At 39.1% G+C, this 23,602-nt stretch overlaps 1 protein-coding gene across 3 annotated transcripts in view; it reads right to left on the reverse strand.

The window, feature by feature from the left end:
• Nucleotides 1-23,602, reverse strand: part of RAPGEF4 (Rap guanine nucleotide exchange factor 4) — a 164,602-nt gene that overhangs the window by 41,044 nt on the left and 99,956 nt on the right. For 2 of the 3 annotated variants that reach the window (XM_068948580.1, XM_009681750.2), the window contains 9 exons: nt 19,260-19,313; nt 18,851-18,957; nt 16,896-17,017; nt 15,243-15,426; nt 8,157-8,241; nt 5,046-5,106; nt 4,229-4,305; nt 2,573-2,719; nt 1,200-1,315 (listed from right to left, as the gene is read on the reverse strand). In XM_068948580.1, the coding sequence (XP_068804681.1) occupies nt 1,200-1,315; nt 2,573-2,719; nt 4,229-4,305; nt 5,046-5,106; nt 8,157-8,241; nt 15,243-15,426; nt 16,896-17,017; nt 18,851-18,957; nt 19,260-19,313 (953 nt within the window). The remainder of the gene's footprint in view (nt 1-1,199; nt 1,316-2,572; nt 2,720-4,228; nt 4,306-5,045; nt 5,107-8,156; nt 8,242-15,242; nt 15,427-16,895; nt 17,018-18,850; nt 18,958-19,259; nt 19,314-23,602) is intronic. The other variant, XM_068948582.1, reaches the window with a different exon arrangement.

The raw sequence follows: 23,602 nt of genomic DNA on the forward strand, positions 1-23,602 counted from the left end.
AATATGTGAAATGCATATGTAAAAATATAAAGAACGGTTTAGCTAACTCTTCAGAGATAAAAATCTCTTTACTCCAGTATGCAGATGAAATAGATATGTGAAATTCACAGATCAGACAAAAACTATATGCAAAATGTCTCATAGTAAATTAACTCTTTCTCTGAGAAAAATTAAAGTGGAGGGGAAAAGCATTCAAAAATTGTTCACACTTATTTTGAGTTGTTTGAATGTTGCTCAAGAAAATGGTTATGTGCCAGCAAATTATGCATCCATCATTTGCACTGAAAATCTTCATCTTAACAAAGCAATTACGACTCTTGAAAAGAAAAACACTACTGTGTTTTCTTCTCTAAAGACTACTGTTGTCTCTGTGTATGTACCTATGCTCATTAACACACACACATGCACAAAATGTGCATGTTCCTGTAGGAATGCATATATGAAATTGAAGGGTGTCAAAGTTACTCCCTCCGCACTGCGGAATATGAACTCTTTCAATAATGAATGCAATAGTCCAGCTGTATTGACAACAGTGGAATCCTACATCTCTTCACGTGCAGGAAAATAATACATTTACAAAGCCTTTAGGGGTTTTACCAGCATTTGGAATGATGATAACCTCACTCCATTCTTAGCACAGTAGTATCCAAACAGAATTGTACTTCTTCCCTTTCAGTAAGAAAGTAAAGAAAATATGATGGATGTTGTTATTTTAGTGCAAGCCTATTATGTAAGATAAGCTGTGTGACTTTCATTGCTTGAAATCTTCATTTTGTGTATAAATTGTACCTAGCAAACATTTGTTAGAATCCAGAGTTTGAAATTCAAAATGAAAATATCTGTACTTAACAATAAAACAATATATTTTCCTCATGTCTTTTATACAGTAGCACAGCTTAACAGGATTTCAGCATTCTCCATGTGCAGTCTATTTAGAAGCTATTACATGAGATAAGTATTTACAGTGAGGTCTTTAGAGAATTATTGTGTAAAGCCATAGAACTAGCGTGCTGCTAGAAATGGATATATTATCCACTATGGGGCATGTGATTAGCTGATGGCTAAAAAAAAAAAAAGAGAAAACGTTCTATGCGCTGCATTTTTGCACAGAAAGGGGAAACATTCTATTGTTTGGATAATAATACCATATGAAAAGGTTAATCATAGTCTGACATTTGTACTATTGAATGAAAACATACTTGTGCTGAGGCTGTGAGTTTCCTTGATTAGAAACTCTGTTTCCTGCTGGGATCTTCTCCAATACCAAAACATCTTGGTCATGTTCTTTGAGTCTTACTGTATTTGCTTCCACATCCTGCAAGACAAGTTATTTTTAATAAAGTAACTGCTCCTGATTTGGCTGATTAGCCACTCTGAGAAAGTGCATGATTTTCAGTCACAAAAGATAAGGAGCTGAGACTCTAGGGTTGGTTCTTCTCACCTAGGTCTTTATTCTACTTTTCTAATAGGCAGAATTGAGAGGGAAACACCGGCGCTGGGAGAGACAAGAAAATCATGGGAGAGACTAATGTAAGAGCCATAAGAAGTCTCTGGCTGTGTGACAAAGCAAAGAAAGTTTGCCAAAACCAGAGTCCCTCCAGAACTTTCAATATGTAATGTAATCTCTACCCCTGCTTTTACTTTTTTATTATCCATAAACCGACTTTTCTTAGCTATTTTTTAAAGGAAATGGTACTTAAAAATGGCAAGTCTTAGCTCAGTAAACTGTCAGAGTACTGATTTCTTTTCATTTTCTACTACCAGAACATACTAGAAAAACAAAACAAGAATAAAATATAGTGTGCACTCAGATAACGCAAATGAAAATCAGTAAGGCCACAGACTTGAGTCTTCTTTGAAGTACTGACAGAAGTTAGCTCAGCTGGAGTGTCCATGGCCAACCCAGCCTTACTACCAGTGGTTCCCTTTTGTACCACAAACACTCAACAGTCACATGATATTTTGCTAATACAGTACTCTTCTGGACTGCTTTCACTGCTGCATTACCAGTCATGTATACATTCTAATACAGCATGATCATGTTTTTGACTTTCAGTACTAAAAAGGATCCCAGAGCAGCTTATACCTGGATGTAGGTTACAGTTATGGGACTACAATTGGACTGGAATGCATTTGCCTGAGCAGCAACAGCTTTAAAACACAGGCGGGGATATCTTTCCAGAGTCCTCTGATAAAGATGTCTGTGCGTTTATCTGTAGCTTACTTAATTGCCACTCGATTCTGCTTTGAACCTATTGAGTTTAAGGCACGTGATATTGAACTATCTAGGACAATAGGCAATCTTGTTTTAATCAGTATTTGGATGGGAGATCACACAGAAAACATAGAGACAAAAGATTCCCATTTTCATGGCTGAGTTAGGAAGAGAAAAAGAGGAAGGATAATTATTTTATTCTTCACTTGATTTTCTAGGCTACCACATCCCTGTTCTACAATTAGGGGATACTTCAAACAAGGTGTCTATACCAATATATCATATAAATAAGACAGACTGTAGAAAGATTTGCGAGTTCTAACATCATGCACTCAGGGTGGCCCTTCCCACACTTACCCTGAGGATCCTGTTAAAGTCCTCCTTGTCTACCCTCAAGAAGTGGCAGTTGTCTTCACGCAGAACAATGGATGCTGCTCTGGGAGCATCATTCACAAGCGCTAACTTGCCAAAGTCATCTCCTTCATGTAGAGTACATACCACACCCTGCACAGAGCAAAACATTTACATGCAGAAACCCATCATTACTGTGGAGTCTATTGAAAGTATTTGTACAAACACCGGACTTCACAATCAAATACAAATATATTTGGCAGGAAATCAACAGCCAAAATAATGACTAGGAAACAATACTTGATAGCTGGTTATTACTATTCCTAGAGAAAAGCAAGAATAGAAAAGAATTGGCTTGGTCTCTGAAATTAGATTCGGAGTGAAGGAATCTTCTAGCCCTGCTGAAGAAAGTTGTTCACTTTTTTTTTTTTTTTTAAAAAGAGGCCATGAAAAATAAAGATCAAATCTCCAGAACATCATATTGAGAGAAAAATTATCTTCTCCAGCAGTTCCAGTCTCTCTTACACAGTTTGGATTTCATTCATACTTTGAGATCTAATGTTATCCAAGTGAAACCGCGTGTTTAAATTTTTACCTTCCAAGAGAGACAGCGCAAGCTGATCATTCTTCACTCATATACCATAGCATTACCCCCAGGAGATGGGAACATTACCCTCACATGTAAGCAGTACTGTAGTAATAGGGGATTTGATCATTAAAATAATAACAGCTGGCTATGGAGTGACTGCAAAAAGTGCTCAGTAACTAATATATCTGATACATATGTGATGAAGTTCACAACAATGACATATGAAAATGCTTCTAGTGAGCACTTCAGAGCTGTGTTGTCGCTGAAACACATAGCACAGAGCCAGAACTTCAGCTGGTATAAATCAGCAGAGCTCCATTTACTCCAGTGTGTAGTAACAGAGGGTCAGGCAGACCTAGTGGCGCAAAAAACATCCTGGTACCTAAATTTAGGTTACTTACGAAAAGACAGCACCAGGGCCTCTGTGCTAGATTTCTGTGAAATGCCGAGTGTTCAGAATGGAGGTTTCTTGGTCACTAAATGAGAAATCCATAAGGGGAGGCAGCTTTTTAAAGATCCAACGGACTGAGGTGTACCAAAGTCCTGTTTTTGCCTTGAAAAATCTCCTCCATACACAGGAAAATTAGTAGAGATGCTTTTAGGTCTTTAGGTTAACTAAAATGCAAATGAAGAGCTAGAATAAGTTTGGGAGGGGTTCATTCAACTTGAGAACCACCAGACACAGAGCAGCACTTCTGTCAGAGGTGCCTGACATCTGTGAGAGAAGTTAGCTATTCAAATGTAAAAGAATATGGTGGTAAAGGCACAGGGCAAAAACTCACATGAGATGGAAGTCTGGCAGTTCAACAAACTCCAGCAAATGACTTTGTCCTAATAATACTGATGTAACTGTGCTGAACTATATTCGGAAAGTGTGTAATACATCCTGAAATTATACAGTAATCAACTGAAAGTATAATCAGTGAAACCACTGGATCATTTCTTAATAAAATTACATTCAATTTGTTTCTTCTGAAAAAACAGTTTTGCTCTAAATTAAACAGCATTCTTTCAAAGTTTATTCTTACAATTTAATTAATAAGAATAATATGAAAACGCTTCAGAAAAAATACCTTGCCATAAATGACTACGTTTACTGATCCCTTTAGGATAATGTACCAAGAAGTGCCTTCTTCTCCCTGATTAAATACTACAAAAGAGAGAAAAGATTTTATGGTGAGAAGAGAGTTATTCATAATGCAAATGGGTCAGAATCTGCACTCAATAAAATTCAAGGTAACTCTACTGCAGTCATATTAATGACTACCTTGAAAAAGGTCATATCATGATTTTAAAAGCAATTCCCTTTAGATTTTAGGGGGAAAAAAAACTATGCAGCAGTTATTTTATTACGCTGATGTGAAAGCTGTTTTTATTTTCCCTGACAATAGCAACAGGTGCTTTATCGATATGTGTCAGGTTATCAATTTCTAATCAGTGCACAGATCTGGAATCCACCAGCAGCACAGTGCTCTAACTCTAATTCTCTAGCAGCTGTGAACTTGACATTCATTTGGTAATATTTCTTGCTAGATCTAAGCAATCTAACATTTTAAATAGTTTATTTTGTGCATTAAGATAGCTTTTTGATACAAAAGTAATATTAACATACATTTCAAATAGAGATTGGTTCAAATTAAAATCCCAAATATAAATACATCCAAATATTAGAGGATGCACACACCCAACCAAGGACATAGACATAATTTTGCAGCTGCCGCTGCAATTGGCAACAGGCTAAGGCAACATCTATTATCTAGGTTTTGAGCACTGAGCGCTGGTCAAGTCTGAGGTGTGCACCCCATGTTTTGCTCTAGTCATTTACACATTAAGAATTTAAATGCTCATGACACAGAAGGAAGATGACCTGACAGGACTCCTTTTACTTACACACTGTTCCTGCTTTGGGATGTGATTCGAAAATGAGGACACCTGCTAATTCTCGCTTTACCTTAAAATAAAGAGAAAAAAATCATAGTTTTTTTAGGTCTTTTATTCTTCCCGCTGAAAGGAAGCTCATGTAACATACCTCAGCCACCATTTTTCTTCTCCCTGTGCTGCTCAGTGCTCATAGCGAATCATGCAGCCAGGCAGTGGTCTGCTTCACCCCTTGTCCAATTTCTTACTCATTAGGTTTACATAGCATGAGCCTCCACATTTAGTGGCTACAGAAGGCTCAGACAAGGGCATCTTTAAGATGAATTATATATGTAAGTTCTCAACATCTTCCTTCATACTCACACATGAAATCCTCATTAACAATTAACAACAACATGATGGAAAATTTCACACAGTAGTAACAGGTCTATTAAGAAGATAAGTAGTAACTCTCAGTTATCCCGTGGCACTCTGTGGTACCCTAGTTCTTCCCTGAGAAGCCATTACCCTTCCTGCACTGCCGTGAGTCAGCCCCTTCGGCTGTGCCAGGCTGCGGGTACAGTCACTCTCTGTCCCACAGCTCCCCACACAAACCATTCAGCCCATCCATTAAATGGGACACTATTTTGTGTGAACCCATTGCTCTTTGGGCTTGTATTGCTCTGGTGTGATTACCTTTCACAACCGGGCAGTTGTCTCTAGCGAGATCAAGATCGTCACTGTTTACAACCATCTTTTTCTCTATAAATACAGTGAGCATCATTTTCAGAAAGTAGTAGCAGCACTTAGGACCTCATACGCTTGGGACCACTGTGCACTTTATGCCCCTCTTCATATAACTGCAAGTCTCCAGCGAGTCTCATGCCAGCTTCCAGACAGGGGAATTCTCGTTTTCAGAGAACATCAATGCATCACAATCCATGTTTCAGGTACTGTTATGTAACTTAATACAGATCAAAAGCTCGGTCCAACATATATTTAGCAGCAGCGTTTTCACATGTTCTCCCAACTGTTTAAATTGACAAGAGTTGGATTTGGAAGTGGATAATCTTTAGGCCATCAGAAAAATATTGGGGGGAACCCTCAAATTCTGGACACAACCCAAATGACAGTCTGAGGGGGCTGCATCTTCTAAGATGGGTGGATAAAGTCATGCTCTGATGTCCTAAAGGCACTGCCAACCTTCTGCTCAGGCAGCAAGCATAAACCCCCAACACCAGCCACCTCTCCCAGAACGCCTTCCTGACAGACAGCGCAAAGCACTCCCTGTTTGCAGTCAGGGAAGAAGAGGGAGATATAGAGGGGTTTGGACATTCTTTTTGCTGCAACAGCCAGCAAATGCAACCAATGGCCTTTAATTTCCATAACAATTAGCCCACCAAACTCCCTTATGCCCTCTGCCTGAAGGCAAAGAAACTTCCATAGGGATAGAAGCACAGCGCCTTTAGCACTACTCTGCACAAGGTAGAGAGCTTTCCTCTCCCATGTATGTCCTCAGATCTCTTCTCAGCTGTTTCAGCCATTTGCCTCTGCTGTGAATGAATCCTCTTCATGATGCCAAGAATTTGATTTGTTTTTAACACCGTATTATATAATTGTTTTTCACTCATACATTAAGTTCACAGACTTCCCTAGCAGGGATTAGTTCACCACCATGAGACTTGAGTTTCATCCATTTACTTTCTGCTGGCTGTGGCTTATCTAGAAAACTTATTACTTTAGGTATTATGCCTTGCTTAAAATGAATAATCATTCCATTTGCTTTCAAGCTGATTGACCACTAATCTTCTAGTTCATAGGAGCAAGGTTTTCTGTTGCTCCTCTGAAGAATACCTCTAAGTTAGTAGTAGGTTTTGTTCTCTGCTTCCGTTCATGCTGCACGTAACGGGCTGGCATTTCCAAATTCTTACTAAAAAGCATGGAATCAGCTGCACTTCTTGCATTTCTTCCAAATGTCACATATTTCTTGTGGTTTTTATCATTTGCCTTACCTGTTCTATATGCCACTTGCTGTGGATTCTGACCTCAAGTCTGAATTTCTTCTGAGCTGGAAATATTTTGTGTTTTGGGGTTTTTTGTTCTGGATTATGTCTAGTATCAAGAGTGTCTTTCACTATCTATCTATCAGTATCTGTTTACCTTGGGTGGTTTCTTTAGTTTGATTTGAAAAGTGTAATTTCTGGATCTTACAAAAGTCTTTCCTTAAATACTTTTTTACAGCCCAGAGATACTTGAGACTTTGGTTGGCTGTTCCATCTTAGTTCAGTTACCCACTCTGGCTGTTTATTCTATTTGAAAAAACATCGCTAAAATGTTATATTTTTGCACAGAGTACTATCTTTCTGTAACATAGTTCTATAATTAGCTGCATCTGTCAAAGTTAGCTGAAAATTATTAAAAACATCAAGAGCTTCTGAACAAGTTATTATCAAAAATAAACCTACTTTATCACTGGCTTCATTTTTCTCAGAGCACCCATATCTTGCAGATACCAAGTAAAATGCTGTTTAGCTTGTGTCAGTTGCCCCACACAGTGTGTCAACACTGGTGAGACTTAACAGGTGCCTTCCCCCCACCAGATATTTTTCTCCGGATCATTTATTCTTGGTTCAGTGCACTGTTCATGCCCACTCAGGGAGAAGGTGTCTGATGAGTTTTCCTGCACTTGTATCCAAGTTCCAGCTGGCCAGTGCTGCACAGCACACCCTTCTGCACTGTGTAATTCCTCTTCCTAACTGGTTTAAGCAGAGAGCTCCGAAAGTTCAGAAATCGGATGTCCATTCTGCTGAAATTCAGCAGCAGTGCAGTCCCAAGCATCAGGTCCAATTTCATGTGTGTTAATTTAAACCCAGATATGGACCAAGATCATGTCTTGGCACCTGTGAGAAGGCAGTAAGGTAGGGACCACGCAGAAACAGGAGGCCCTAGAAGAATTTCAGCTGATGGCCAAAAGACAACCTACATCTACATAGTGCTCATGTGGTACCCACAGGTGGGAATTATTTCTGTGTGGGGAAAGTGTGGATGGGAAGGCTTGTAGGCTCTCAGATACTGATAAATCACCAAGAAAGTCACTACTCAGCCTTGCCTTTGGAAATGAGTTATATTTTTAGAAATACTTACTGTGGTAGAAAGGTGAGATAAGGCCTTAATGTGAAGAAGTTCTTCATATATGATTTCTAAATCATCTACAGTTCTCTGGCCAGGCCTATAGAGAGAAGATAAAAAGGACAGCAAAACATATAAGTTCCCAAAATAAACACCTTAGAAAAGTACAAAACAACACAAAATGCTGGTGTACTGTCTGCAGAAGGGGCCAGTTACATGTCTTAAGCACAAAACAATTGTATATTGGATAGGCCTCAATTAAACCAGAAGGAGGAAAAGTAAATCAAGGAAAGGAAAGAGTACTACATTAAGTAGAACAAGGAAAAGGAGCTAATTTGGACATTTTAACCCCTCCAAAATGGACAGATTTTTGCACCACATAGTAAGTTGAAATTAAAAGAAGAGATTGTTTGAGTTTTAACACTGCTGCCCAGACTGGTATAGGGCGACAATGAACTCATCTCATCTCAGGGTAGGAGGGAAGAGGCTACGCGAAGGGTTTGCACGCGAGACAGAAGCCACCTCTGTGGACCCGTCTCTAGCACACTGCACCATAGTGGGGTGTGCACAGCCTCTGTAGCACATCCAAGCAAGCCTGAAACTAGCTCTAAGTGCTGGCAGCTCAAAGCACATCACAGTGCCACCCCAGCTCTGAAGCACTTACTTACTGCTGTGGCTGCACTGCTACCAGACCTCACTGCTGCTGAGTCCTGCTCCTGTGGCAAAGGTGTCTGGCAGGACTAAAGAAAACAGTCCAGTCCCTAAGCACCTTTACTTCAGGCACTTTGGGTACACCCTTACTAAACTGAGACCAAAAGATGGTTCTGGCTTGAGACTGCAACACACAAAGGCTGGAAGCGCTGTGAAACCACCTGAGTGAAATGGAGCAGCAGCCATGGCAACCACCTGAGCAAGAGCTTGATTAGGCAGTTTTACTGATGAAATCAAGTGTTTTATACATAAAACGGTCATCAAAAAGGATACATAAAGACTTGTTCCTTTCAAAAGGACTTCCCAAGCCACGGTAAGATCTCCACTATTTTCCATACGCTGCACTAATTAGTTGTAGCCAACAGACAGTAGTGGTGGATTGTAAGGACTGTTCAGATTTCTGCGAAATAAATTCAAAAAGGGAGCAGAGCATCTCAGGAAACATTAAATGTTTCCTAAGTGCAGTTAATGTTGTGTGCTGTTTAGCCTCAGAGGTAAGTAAGAACCATTCATTATTTCCAACATCTCTCACTGATAAGATACAAGAAGTTCCTACTAATAAAAAGCACGTATCAATGAAGGAATAAATCCTCCTCTAGCACAGAGTGAAAGAGACTGTCACTGTGATTGGAATAATGGCATTTCTGTAAAGAGTCTATACACTGGTGAATTCTGATTGCTAGAAAAGGACACAAATGCTCTGAGGACTGCAATGTGCCGGAAACACTTTGGAGGATCTATGAAACTGTACCCATGAGAAGGAGTTGAAGGAACTTATGTGACTAACTTCCAATCTATTTTCCTCTCACAAGATTCTCTTTAGTTTTAAGTGTTTGATACCACTTATACCACTTCATTTTCTAAAAGGACAAATTCTCCCATGACGTAATTTCATATAGCTCAGTGGAGTTACACATACACACACACACACACACACACACACACACACACACACACAAAATCCTTTAAAGCAAAATCCCAAGTTACTATCAGAGGACTAAGTCATTCCAAAGAACATATGGTTTAGATTTGTGAAAAGCAGAATATAAATAATTAAATTATTGTTTTATAAGGGCCAAGAGCAGAGGAGAAGAGTAACTGAGAGTCATAAGAAAGGAGAGATGATAAATTTAAGAGGGGTGGAAAAAAGATATAGAAAGCCCAGTCCAGGGGGCAGGAGTTTCAGAGGAGAAGGCTCACATGCCTGCATTAGAAACAAGTTAGTGCACGGGTCTAACTTCACTTTTTGGAGTGTGTGACGTCTAAAGAATTAGCAGCACAGCTGAGTCTTTGGACAGTCCTAAAAGATAGATAACAATGAACATTTTCGATAGAAGCTTTTCTCTTAAAATGTCAATGCTACAGGAGATTTCAGCATCTAGAGAATCAGGAAAGCCATATAAAAAGGGGATATATTGCTCTGTATTTTTTCTGCCTAATCACCTATTGATTCAACAGTCTACCTAAATCATGTGTGAGGTAGAGGGAGCAATACAGTGCAACATCCAGCAATCTTTTCACTCTGGAGTTATATTTCATCTTTTCAAAAAGAAGTCTGATGGAGACTTCTTTTGGATGAAAGAAGTACTGAAGAGGTCACAGAAAACATGAGGACAACTGAGCTCTTGTCTGCCAAGCAAGCTAAATTTTTCATCTGTTCTTCATTTACCAATGACATGCACTTATTATTACCCAGATGAAAGACCAATTTAGAACAGAAATGTCTTGGATGGAATTATTCTTTTTTTATACCAAATGGAATAAACTGCATAGGAGGAAACAGAAACTGATCTGGTATTACTATGCCCTCTAGTGACTCAAAATAGTCACTCTTTGCTATTTCAAAATTTGGCTTGAAATTATGAGCCTGCCATTCCTAGTGACTTACGAGGGGAAGTAGCAGTTTACTTACTTAAGAACAGAATACAGCTAAGCCAGTACCACCTACCTTTCACTGCAGATTTAAGAAAAACAGGGCAAACATTTTAACAGAAGATACTTCCCACAGGAAGTAACAGCATTAATTGTATTACATGCTCGCAAAACCAGCATTTTTTGGAAAACAGAAAAGATAGTGCATCTGCTTAACAAATTCCTACAAGAAATTAAAATATGAAAGAATGTTGTCTAACTACATGAGATCTCTATCAAGACAAAAGGGTACACTCTTCTTTCAGTGTGTCCACTTGTCTCCTTTGTTATCATGTTGGGAGGACTAACAATCTAGAGTGGATGTACCCAGTCTTTACTTTTGCTCCTCCAGATGTCATGTGGAGAGATATTAGGCATCATGGCTTCTGTAAAACCTGTGTGGTGACCTACTGATGTTGATTTGTAGGATCCTGCTGTGTAAAGACCTAGTTTCCGCAGGGGACACATTCTAACAGCAATGCCTGGTTATGGGCAGGAAAATAAACGGGATAGGTAGAGAATGAGGCTACACATTAATGGACAGGAGCGCTCAGGTGATATTAAGTGATCAATAAAAACTGCTCACTGTTTGGAGAATTTATCAAGGTCAGAGACACTGAGCTTTCTCTGTGACTAGGATGTTGACACTAACATGCTACTTTGGCAGTGATAAACTATGTACACACAAGCAGTATCACTGATTATTTTTATGACACAGTTAACCACAAAATTCTCAGATAATAAAAACAAAGGAAAAGCTCAGAGACCCCATAACATCGAGATGGTATGTCAAAAAAAGCACATCTTTCCAGGCTAAAAATTTTGTCTTCTAGTACTATAAAGAATATATAGCAGACAAGAATATTCTACCCACTACCTATGTCTGAGTTTGAAAGTGAATGCAAGTTCACTTACTCTAGCATGGAAGCTAATTACATAATCTTTGTACTTGAATTAGTGCCCTTTCATTAAAGCCATAAATTCCATTTACCACATATAGCAGCAAACATCAGTGAACTGATACACGGAAAGACAATCTGTATTTCCTGTCCCAGAAATAACACTTGATTTATTAAAGACCATTGGCAGAAAAATCCACTAAGGACGATGGTACTAGATACACTCCCTGTGGAGAAATGGAGTATAGATCTGATTACTTACAACTAGGTGGAATACGACATCTAAAGAAAAATTCTTCATGACAAGAGAATATATTCCGTTTAATTTTTCCAGCACCTTCATGGAACTATAGATTGTTAACAGTAATTAAATGATTATTTTACTATATATACCTTTTGTGCTGTTTACCAGGTTTAACTCTTTTTTTCACTTCCTCTCCCTAACATCCTGTTCAGTTTGTTTCTACAAGTGACATTGAAACCTGATTATTGATCACGTGTGCACTCAAGCACTCATACTGAGAAAAAAATTGGCTGAATGAAGTCACCAAAAATAGATAACATAGATTTGTTGTTTCAGTCTTACTGATGACTTAAAGCAGACTAGAGTATTAAAAGAGAATATAATCCAAAACGTCATCGGCGTTAAATACTGTGTCTAATGAACATTATGTTCCCTTTAAAGAGTTCTGCCATCATTGCATCTAGCTTTGTAGTATGGTATCCTATTTAATTAGAGCTTACTATCAAATTAGCTATGGCTAAACAATATTAAAATCAAATAAAAATAGTTTAAATTTGTTTTCAGGATATATTTTCATACTGAAGAATTGAAAAGTATGTAAGGGAGAGCTGTGTTAATTCTAAAATATTTTCTCCAGGGACCTGCTCAAGGAAGTCCTGTGCTTCAGGTATTAAAAGGAGCAGAGAGCTGTGTTTGCTACCTCACAAAAAGCTATTTCACATTCACAGTGTATGTGTTTCCAAAAAAAAAAAAAAAAAAAAAGGAAAAACCAAGAGCAACAAGAGCCTGCCAAAAAATTTCCCTGAGCTCTATTCTGTTTTTTAAACTATAGAACATTCTTTCACAGTTTGACAGTTAAAATGCTGCAGTTAATGTAATAAACAGAGAATTTTTTAAGTCAGCTGTCAAAACAAGTGACACTTTTTGCTAGAGATTTTCAGATTATGAACAATAGAAAGTACCTTACAAAGCAACAGCTTCATTATACAATCAAATTCTCAAAGTAATCTTCTCATCAAAGAATATTGTCTTATTTCTTTCATGGTAATTATCTGAGTTCTGCAACCTCTCTGGAAGTGGTGACTATTATAAAATGCAGCTGTGTCGGTCTGAAAATCGTGGGTCCTGCTCAGGTCAGCTCAAGCCAGTATCTCCGAAGCCCTCACAATTCCTTGAACTTTTGGCAGCTGTAATGGTGTCTAGTCAAAAGTAGCAGGACTTTGAGGATTCACTGAGATTTCAACAGCTCTGATACACCTCAGCACAGACTGTATTTTTAACTAACAGAACCATAACGTATGTAAACTGAATACGAGAACAGTAGTTAATATGGTGCCTGACAGTACAAACTTGCTTCCATGTGCAAAGGGCAGCAAAACATAAGCATTTTCAGGAACGGGGATAAGGAAAGATGTCAGATGGCTATCAGTCTTGAAAAAACCTCTCTCCCCTCACTACATTACATGAAAAATCTCCTATGAATATTCTTTCAGATGATGCAGTGCAAGTGATGACGCAGTGGGGGGAGCAATACTTTTCACAGCATCATTCCAACCTTTCAACTCTCTGCCAGGAGCATGGATGATAATTAACACTGATCTTGCCAGGGTGAACTTACACTGGCTGCTCTGAAAGACACAATGCAGAGAGAATGTAGTAGGCAGCCAAAAATCACAATAGCCTGAGGGAGCATTTCTCCAGAGCCAGCCTGAGGCAAAGGAGATGGCGCAGAGGTGCAGGGTCACACCACACATGGCGCTGTCCCCACCGTCTCCCAATAACTGTTGTCTACTCACGGGTGTTAGGAGCCCTACTTCCCTCCTCAGTGGAAAATGCACAGGATGTCCTGTGAGAAGAATATGCTGAATTTCCCTTACACCATAATGGTTTATGGAAGCATCAAACTCCCAAACTTGTTTGTCGGTAGTTGTTGTGTGACAGGAAGTACTCTTTTGGTTGTCCTTGATTAAACCTCTACCAAACAGAGGAAACAGAAGCTAACCCTTTAAAAATATTGCTACACTGCAGTGTCATCTATTTTTATGAGTCCAAATACCCGATCGCACGTTCTGAAATTCAGTGCTTTTATCAAGTACTTGGAAAAGTGCTGGCCAACTTGTATGCACAGAGTAAGTCGGGTGCCCGTGCAAATAGGCATACAATCTAAACAGACAACACAGAATGAAGCAGGGGAAGGATACAGATGGAAACAGAAAAAGTGCAAGCACTTGTGTTAAGTGGTCCAGGTGCATTGCAACTTGTTCAGTACAAAAATTCTCATACTGTAGCCAGGGCCCAACCCTGTCCCATAACAAAGACAAACTTTGCCAGTGGCCTCAAAGTAACAGGATCCAGCTTTGCGTACTTACCTTTCCTGAACTCACTCTAACAAGCAAATAGTGGGTAAAGATCCCCTTAAGGCATTCATTATTCTCAGTGCACTTAATTAGCAGGAAAATATGTCTTCAGGGGCCCCTAAATTCCACCTGCATAATAAAAAGGTGGCCTTCAATGGAAGGTCAAACACAGTTTATACTGGTTGCTTTGAAATCATCACTATAAAGCTGCCCATAAAAAAGGGCTTTAGCACAGCTTTCAGTGTGACCAGAATGTATTGCAAATACGCTCTGTGGCCTCAGTAGAAAGTATTTTTAAAAAAAGATGCATTGGTTTTATAGCAATAAGAATGTATAAATAAAGCTAAGGAGCCATATTTCACACCCTTTTAGCAAACTGTAACAGGCCAAGTCCAGCCTCCATTAATTCAAAAGAGTTCTACCAAAGACAAATCTAATTAATGGCTGCCACTGCTGAATGTGATTGAAAGGTGCCTGCTGTGTTGCCATCCTATCGCTCCATTCATTTGTATCATCAGAAAATCAGTGCCGTTAATTGAGTTGCACGCCAGCACTGAAAGTGTTAATGGAGCAGGACTCTTCCATTACCTGCAACTTACTTTTGGGGAGACTCAGAAATTAAATAAAAACTCATAATGCTGTATTTTCCACAAGGTGAGTATGGTGACATTCACAGCCTTTGATGGTTATTTTGAATACAAAGTATTCAAAGGACTAATAAGGACTGGAAATGTCTTGATATTTACTTATAGACTTTAGAGGTTAAGCAAACTGGCAATGAAGTGCAATAACCGGCCAAAAGAAGCCAGTTTGATATGCGTAGCTTCCTCTTATTGGGAGAAACAGGGTTGCAGAATACACACACTTTCTTCCAGGGACTGAAACATGATCCACAAAACCTGAATAAAGGTTTGGGCCACAGTTTTGTCACGTCACTTTGCAAGGCCCCTTGGTAATATTAACCTATCAATCTGCTTACGGTTTTCTGAGAATCATCCTCATATGAGCATCTGGTCCAATCTGAGACAGCAGAAGCATAGTGTCCTGTAGCTCCTCATCACACTCCTTTTTCTCTTCCTCAGTTGGCAAAGGGGCATCTTCATGCTCATCATCCAAAAACCGATAAAATAAGTATTTGTCCTGAAAATGGTGTTCCTGATCCACTGAAAATAACGTAAGATATCAAACACTAAGCTTTTCTCATTAGAAAAAACCTTGTAGAAATCTGTATAGCATAGTATATACCATAGATAGAATAGTTAAGAAGAGAAAGAAAACTACAGAGAAAGTGTAAGAGTATGAAACACCTTTATTTCTCATGAACGTTGAAGTTATGCAGCTTGCAGGATGCGCTTTTAAGTTGTGATTACTGTGATTACTTTCAAAAGATTTCTATATGTATGTGTTGTGGGTGTGTATACATGTGTGTGTGTGCACATGTGTGTATGTGATTTCCTTACAGTAGCTGGGTTTTTTTGTTGTTATTGCTTCAAACGATTTCATTTAAGTGAACAATTCATAATGGAGAAATAGTTATATCATAAATTTCTAAGTGTTCTTTAGCATGAACACCTTATCTGTTTCAGACAGGGCTTAAAGGCATCCAAAGGCATCCAGAAGCATCCAAACTCTTTCTCATGTACCAAGAAGGTCCATGATCAATATATAATCACCTTTCATTAACCTGCAACCTGGTGGAAGAACTTAATGGAAAGCGTTCCAAGAAAAGACTTCTAAAGACAGACTACAAACAGGGTCAACTACAGACCACTGGCCTTGCAGGCAAGTCAGAGCGGTGTACTGAGCTGATGCATCTCACAGCAGCTTGCCACTAGGAGCCCTCAAGGAAATACTGGGCAGGAATTAAAGCTAGAGCCCTTAGGGAAAGGAAGTAGGGGAAATGATATGTCTTCCCAAGGGTGGAAATTTCTTCCTGGAATGTGGAAGCACAACAAAGGAAGATTGGAAGTGTGCTGTAATATGGCTGCTGTTCCGAACTTAATAAAACTGTACGTACAAAGCTTCAGATGAGGATACTGCTTTAAAAGGCTGCCCTTTTGAGGACTATAACACTCTGTTCCCCAGTAAATCCTGCCAAGTGGAAACAGAAAGGCACATAAAATATAGTCAGAAAACTAGTGTAAAATCCCAGAGCTCAGCACAGGGATTCTGAGATTCAAAGCCCATTGAAAAGAGCCATTCCAAAATCATGGATCTGAACACGCACAAAGGCTCACAAAGATTTCAAAATGCTGCAAGTCTTTGACTTGAAGATCACGTTTGTGGTGTATGGCAGTACACCTCTTGTTTTTAGGTCAAGTGCTATTCAGCTCTGGCAATATAATCACAAGCCAGTGTACCATGAACACAAACTAATATATATAATTAGAGTTACTATTATATTGTAATTTCCTTTACTTTTCAAAATTCTCATAAGTTATAAATTATACTGGTAGGAAGCTGCAATCAATGCTGTCTGCACGTTGCATTTGCACTCATGAATGAAGATGCTGCTCTGTAGCATTCCTTTTGGGCTCATGATCCCTTTGATTTTCATGAAGGAGATCTATAGAGACACTGATGTGACACATTGCCCACGTTTTAGCAAAGGCTTTAATTTTCTTTATCTTACCATGGTTAAGAACACCTTCCTCCAGCAATACTTGCCACATGCCAATGGCCTGCGTTCGTGAATGGACACAAGGACTTTGCTGCATCATCCAGTCAACTAGTTCTGTCCCCACACAGCATTGTCTGAAGGACAAATAAATAGACAGAAATGAAAAGGAAGCTATTCAAGAGAGCGATTACATACAGTATCTGCCAAGAATGGTCATTTAACCTTTGCATAACCTGTCCTAATCAGATCTTATTAGAGAAAAAACAACGTTGTCTATGCATATGTGCTCAACGTTGTCTATGCATATGTGCTTCAAATACCAGTTAAAGATGTTCAGTTTTGACAGAACCACTTAGGCAGAACAACAAATCTTTTGGAAAATGGAATGTTAAGGGGATGTTAGACAGCGTTAGACAACAAAACTTTGCCAACCTGAACAGTCTGCACAGGAGGAATGAATATCATGAGGATGTTCCTCAGTTTGTAATCAAACTCTGGGCACTGTTCGATTTGGGACATTGGTTTGTAGGTCTATGATGTTTCTGAGGCTCTTTCATGGCTAGGTGATGGTCACCTAACAGCTCCTGACTGACCCATGCTGTGTGCAAATTCTTGTTTCAGAGGTTATATCCTCAACAGCAGGTCTGAAGTTCTGGAGAACTCCCAAAGGGGAAAAAAAACCCAAAAGCCAGATGCTCACTATGTAGAATTCTCTCTTTGTCATAACATTTCCTAACACTGCAGAAAAGAAGCAAATGACCAATGTGATCGAAAACTTGCAAATCTATAAATGATTATACATAGAATAGAGAAGAGGCTTGTCCTTCTCATGGCTCTATAGTTTATACATCAGTTTCAGAGATCACAGAGATAGATACTACTGAAATTGCTGAAATTCAGCTTAAATAAAGCTCCCCCAATTAAAATCTTATTTTGATGACAATATTTCTCCTCACCTTGGTCCAACCGAAATTTTAGTATTCTATATTTAAAAAGTCCAAGGATAAAACAGTAGGAGTTTTTCCCAGCTATGCTTAAGATTAAATGGTACAATTGTTTGGACCAGCACTGCTCTGATCTAAACCATGCTCTTTTGTTCTCCTAGAAGTATTCTGAACAGAAGAATCCCCAATATCATGCCATGATAGATTCTCAGATCAACTTACAAGTTCCAAATCTCTTATATCAAACTAAATACATTTGGGACTGAAATAGCATGGAAAATCAATGCACTTATCTCAAAAGTGGACCAGTAAGTTATTGATTCACTATTTAGAAAAAGAAATACTCAGAGCTTTCAAACAAATTTTTATTTAAATATACTCAGAATAATGCATTAGGTATTTGATTTAAACATTATACACTAAAACAAATTGATCGATTCTCAAGACAGCAATAGATGGATCCTAAGTCCCTAAACTCAGATTCCTATTCTACAAGTGCCGTTGTTATCCCATTTCAGCAAGACAGTGCTGCCACCAGCAGGAAGATACGAAAGCCTGACATACACTGAAAAAAAATAATTTTGAATAGAGCAGGAAATCTACATAAGGAATGTTTCTCAATAGGTAAATTTTCAGAACTCCCCATTGAGCAACATCACTGTAGCAATCAATAGAGTAACATAACGTATTAATGAGCTTTTCTATGATCTCCTACTGATACAAGAAAATAACAGAATCTATATTTTAACTTGAAATAGAATATTCCAGCTAATTATGCTATTAACTTTGGAAGAGTTTGTGCATGTGAATGCTCTGTTCACAATCATGGACCCAATTTCCAGTCAAATTACTTCAGAAAGGATTTACCAGGCACATTAAAGACTGCACAACATCCAGACTCAAATAGCATCACAGAATAATTTCAGACCTTTTGAGACCTGCAAGTATGGTAAGGCATAAATCAGACATCAGAGAATGGCAGGCACAAAAATTCAGAGACCTCTATACAATCAGCTCACACACCTGTAAGTCTTCAGATGGTATTTACGATCTCTTATCATGTGAGGGGCTCGGGACAGAATTGCATTCCGCAAAATCTTGCCAGCTCTGAGGATCTTTTCTGAAGGAACCTTGGTGATCATGCAGAAAAAAAGGGACCAAGACACAGAGGGTTTAAACTTTCCGCAATCTCTGTACTGCCTTCTGCAAAACAAAACACAAGTTCTCTTCTGCCTCAATTAAAAGTCTTGCATAGATGCCTACTTATGCAGAGCAATGTAAAATATTGTGGATTTTAAGTCTCACATGATTACCACAGATCTAACACAAAGCATCACTAGTACTTTAGCTGGTACATATCAGTACATTGGAAATTTGACTTATTTCCATCTGTCTAGCAGCCTGGCTCTACAGCTCACCTATGTCCTATTACCTGTGTAATGGTTTTAGTAGGACGATGTGGGATGTGAGGCTCAATAAGAGGTGTCTGAAAGATAAAATGAAATGAAATACATTTTTAAAGGTTGAGCAGCAAAATAAAAAGCTATCATGAACCAAATAAAAAGACTGGACAAAGAAAATGTAAAAAAAAAAAGGCCACGATGCAGGGCCAAGCTCAGCCCAGGGGATGTGAGTAGAAGCAGCTCTCTTAAGATGCCCTAAAGACAAACCCGGCTCTTAATGCTCACCACATTAAAACAATAACATGATGCATGAAGATGAACAAACAAACTCATGTTAAACTTTCTAAAGCACTACCGAGGTTTGAGGCTAAGGAGGCACTAGGCCCTTCCGCTTGCCACTGTCAATCCTGGGCACCCGGGAGGAGCCCTGCTGCCCCGGGCCCAGCAGCTTTTCTCGGCGTGCTGCACAGGCCTCGCTGCCAGGGAAACTGGCACCTCCGTCAGCGCCTGCTTCCTTTGGCTCGCTCCTCCCCTCACGGCATAACAGAAGAAACAGGAATGAAGAAAAAACTCTACGCCCACGGACTATCTTTTCCAAACTATCAGGCCTAGCTGGCAGTTGTCGTACAGCTGCTCCAGCAGAGCTCTCTGAAATGCAAGAGCGCGCAGGCCGCTTGCGGAGACCAGTGGTTTCCCTGCATAAGGATTTCCACAGAGGGCTTGTGAACTTAGCTAAAGTAAGAGCTATTGCCTGACCCCAAATACAAGGAAACGTACAGAAAAGGAAAAGTAGGGGGTTTACAAAGGACAAGTTGAAGAGAATAACTTGAATAAGGAAGGACAGAATTAGAAAGGCAAACATATAAACCGCGACAGACCTAGCAAGAAATGCTAAGAGTTGCAAAAAAAAAAAAAAAACCTTCCACAACTACTTCAGTAGTTAAAAAAAATACAAGAAAAAGTGTTGATTCCCTGCTCAACAGAGAGAAATCTATTGACAGATAACACCGAGAAAGCAAGAAGTATTTATTTTTTGTATCAGTGTTCATTAAAAAGATCAGTAGCAGAGAAATGGCTAATATTCTTAACAGCAGAGTTAAAGGAGTAAAATCTCAGCCTGAAAAGAGAAAAGCATGGATGAGAAAATATTACGTAAGTTAGGTATTTCAGATTGGCTGTGTTTATAAAATTTCAGGCAGGAAACTTGAAGAGCTGGCTACAGCCATCTCAAAACTATCCGCAGACATCTCTGAGAACTCTTAGAGACTAAGCAAGGCAGACAGAAAAATGGGAAAAAGGAGGAACTGAAAAATTATAGACATGTCAGCTTAATTTGCCTTCCCAGAAAAACTCTGGAGCCATCAGTAAGCACTTAGAAAAGAACAGGGAGATGAGTCACAAGCGACATAGATTTATCAAGAACAAATCACGCCAAACTGATCCAATTTCCTTCCATGATCGGGTAGCCACACTGATACACTGGGAAGAAGCAGTAGACTTCCAACCCTTTACTGTAGGAAGACTTTTGCCGCTGTCTCATATGATATTCTTTCCTGCAAAGGGCAGATTAAATTCTTAAAAAATAAGTGCAAAGTGAATTGGAAAAGTATGCTTTGAAAACAATTACCAGCGAAACGCTGGCAAACTGGCAAACACACTGGCGGTATGTCTTGAGTAGGGTTCTCAAGGATAGATCACATCTGATGCTATTAAATATTAACATGGGCTGAGTTAGAACCTACACTGATTAGGTCTGCAGAAGACTTCAAGATGGGAGGGACTGCAAGTGCATTGGAGTGCATGTTTAAAATTCAAAACAATTCTGCCAAGTTAGAGATATGAGGTGAAAAAAATATGATGCTATTATGCAACATAGATAGCACTGACTACTTCTCTAAAGCAGGCATTACCAGCTACATAAAGACAGGATGGGGAACAAGTGTTAGTAGCAGTTCCAAAGGAAAAAAAAAAGGTTTAGAATGGATATTAAACAGAACTGAGTAAGCAATGATGTACTTAGTGAAAACAACAAATACTGTACAGGGATGTAGTAACAGATTAGATATATCCTCCAAATTAGAATATCAGAATATCCTCCATATTAGATTAGATATGTCCTCCAAATTCTTTCCTGATGGTTCACATGCTTTTGAAGTGAAGTGTCCAAACTGGACACAGTGCTTTAGCCTTGGTCTTGTGTAGGTGGATTAAAGTAAAAAGTTTACATTACTGTGAGAAAGATTCAGGTTAGATGTTGGTTAAGTTTTTCTAACAGTGTGAACAGTGAATATCAGTAGAGATTGACAGGGAGGTGTGGTTCCTCCCTTTTTTGAGTCTTAGGAGAATATGTAAGGTATCTGCCAGGAGTGACACTGGTATGGTTAATGGCGTGTGTAGCTCAGGGCTGAACTGGATGATTTCCTGAAATACCTTTTAGCCTCAATATCTGGCATTGTGCACTTTCCAAGGATACCTTTAGAGGTCTAAAATTAGTTCAACCCCAAGAAGGTCCTTAAAGAGATGATCAATAACACAACCCCCCCCAGAGTAGCAACCCTGAATTTAGGAAAGTGAGACAGCCAGCCACTCCTCCTACTGAGGAACAACTTTGCTGTTGTCTAAAAGACATGCCCAGCAAAGAGTGCCCCAAAAGTTAGAGCCTGTCAAAGATACTCCAGTCAACTCTGGTTGCATTAACCATGAGATAAAAAGTAATAAATGGAACTACAGGGCTTGGAAGGACTTTTCTATGAAAAGACAGTCATGCAAAGGCAGAGAAATGTAATATCAATTAACTAACAGGAGACACGGTGTTCCTGTAACCACTTCTCTTCAGAAAAACTGGATTCTGTAAGAGATTGTATCATGTGATAATAGTCACAACCTGACAGAAGTCCAAGATATGTTTTTGCACGTCTTTACCATTTTGGATCTCCCCTTAAGGGATGCTTAGAAAGCACTAAGAAAAAAAAAACAGCTTTCCCCATAAAACGGCAGAGAGCAGAGTGTTTAATTCCTTCTTAACGCATTCTGGTATCTTTGAAGAATCAATGTGACTAAAGCAAATAAAAGCTGGAATGAACAATATGACTAGGCTACTTGATGATCACATATTTCAGGACTTCTGAATTAGGAGAAAAGCTATCAGCCTAAGAGCTCAGATGCGCAAGCAGAGACGCATTACTAGTTTATCAAATTATTACCTGCCTCCTGGCCACAATAATGCCAAGTGTACCTGCTCCTAGTTTGCCTTCAGTGTGAGAAAAAGCAAAACAGAAAAGGCAATCATCTTGCAGCTTTAGCAACTTCATGTCCTTTTCCAGTTAGTGCATGCAGGGATAGTTGCTAAGATCTGCTGATGCCCCTCCTGTAGGGGAGAAGGTGCACATGAGTCTGGAGGGTACAGGAGAGAAAGCTGAAGGTGTTGAAAGGGGGAAGAACAAAGTGATCATGAGAAACTGTTCCTAGCTGTGATAAAATGGTTTTCAGTGTGAATATTTTACAAACTCCATCTCGATACATTTAAAGATTCACACGTTCAGGCAATTCAAACAAACCCTCCGTGTCAGCCAATCGCATAGCACCCTATTTAAATTGGGGTGAAGCAGAGAAAGTAACAATTTTAGCCTCCAGTCCTTTGAAGATTCAAATATTTATGCATGAGAGCAATAGCGTAGATTTAAATGAGACTATTCATGTGTATAATTTTATGCACCCATTTAATCTCTGGAGAAATGGGCCTTAGATTACAAACTATAGGGCAGGGGCTGCCTTTATTTCTGTGCTTCTTACATCACTGAGCAAACCATATGCAAACAAATAAATAATATAATGAATAACAATAATAGAGACCTAACATGAGGTCTGCATTGTCAAGTTTTTTGAATGTACTGCATAAAATCCAAGAACATCTCTTACAAAAATACATTTTTTCATTCCCCTGGTTAAATAACTGTCAAGGGATTTTTTTTCCCCTCGGTCTTTACATATGAATGCTTTGGATCTGCAGCATTTGGATTTGCAGAATCAAATCACGGAAGGAACCTAACTATTACTCTCAAACGTTAAGGTAGGAAATGTGTATTGCAAAGAACTAAGAAGAAATAAAATAAAAGCCAATGAATCACGATTTTCCCATGACCTCAGTATAGCTCATCTTTGAATAGAGAACAAGTTGCTGTATTTGTTGCAGTTAAACAGGGCATGTGGGGTTACCCGGGTGATCAGATAAACCTGTGCACTACTCTTGATCCCTTACTTCCAACTGGCACGCTGAAAAGAATTGCAAGTGACATCTGTTTTCTTCCTGGCTGGCAGGGGATCCACAAGAAACAAAGGACAAAAGCCACACAAGTTGAAAGGTGGCAGCAGC

This window comes from Struthio camelus, chromosome 6, assembly GCF_040807025.1.
Source record: "Struthio camelus isolate bStrCam1 chromosome 6, bStrCam1.hap1, whole genome shotgun sequence".
NCBI lineage: Eukaryota > Metazoa > Chordata > Aves > Struthioniformes > Struthionidae > Struthio > Struthio camelus.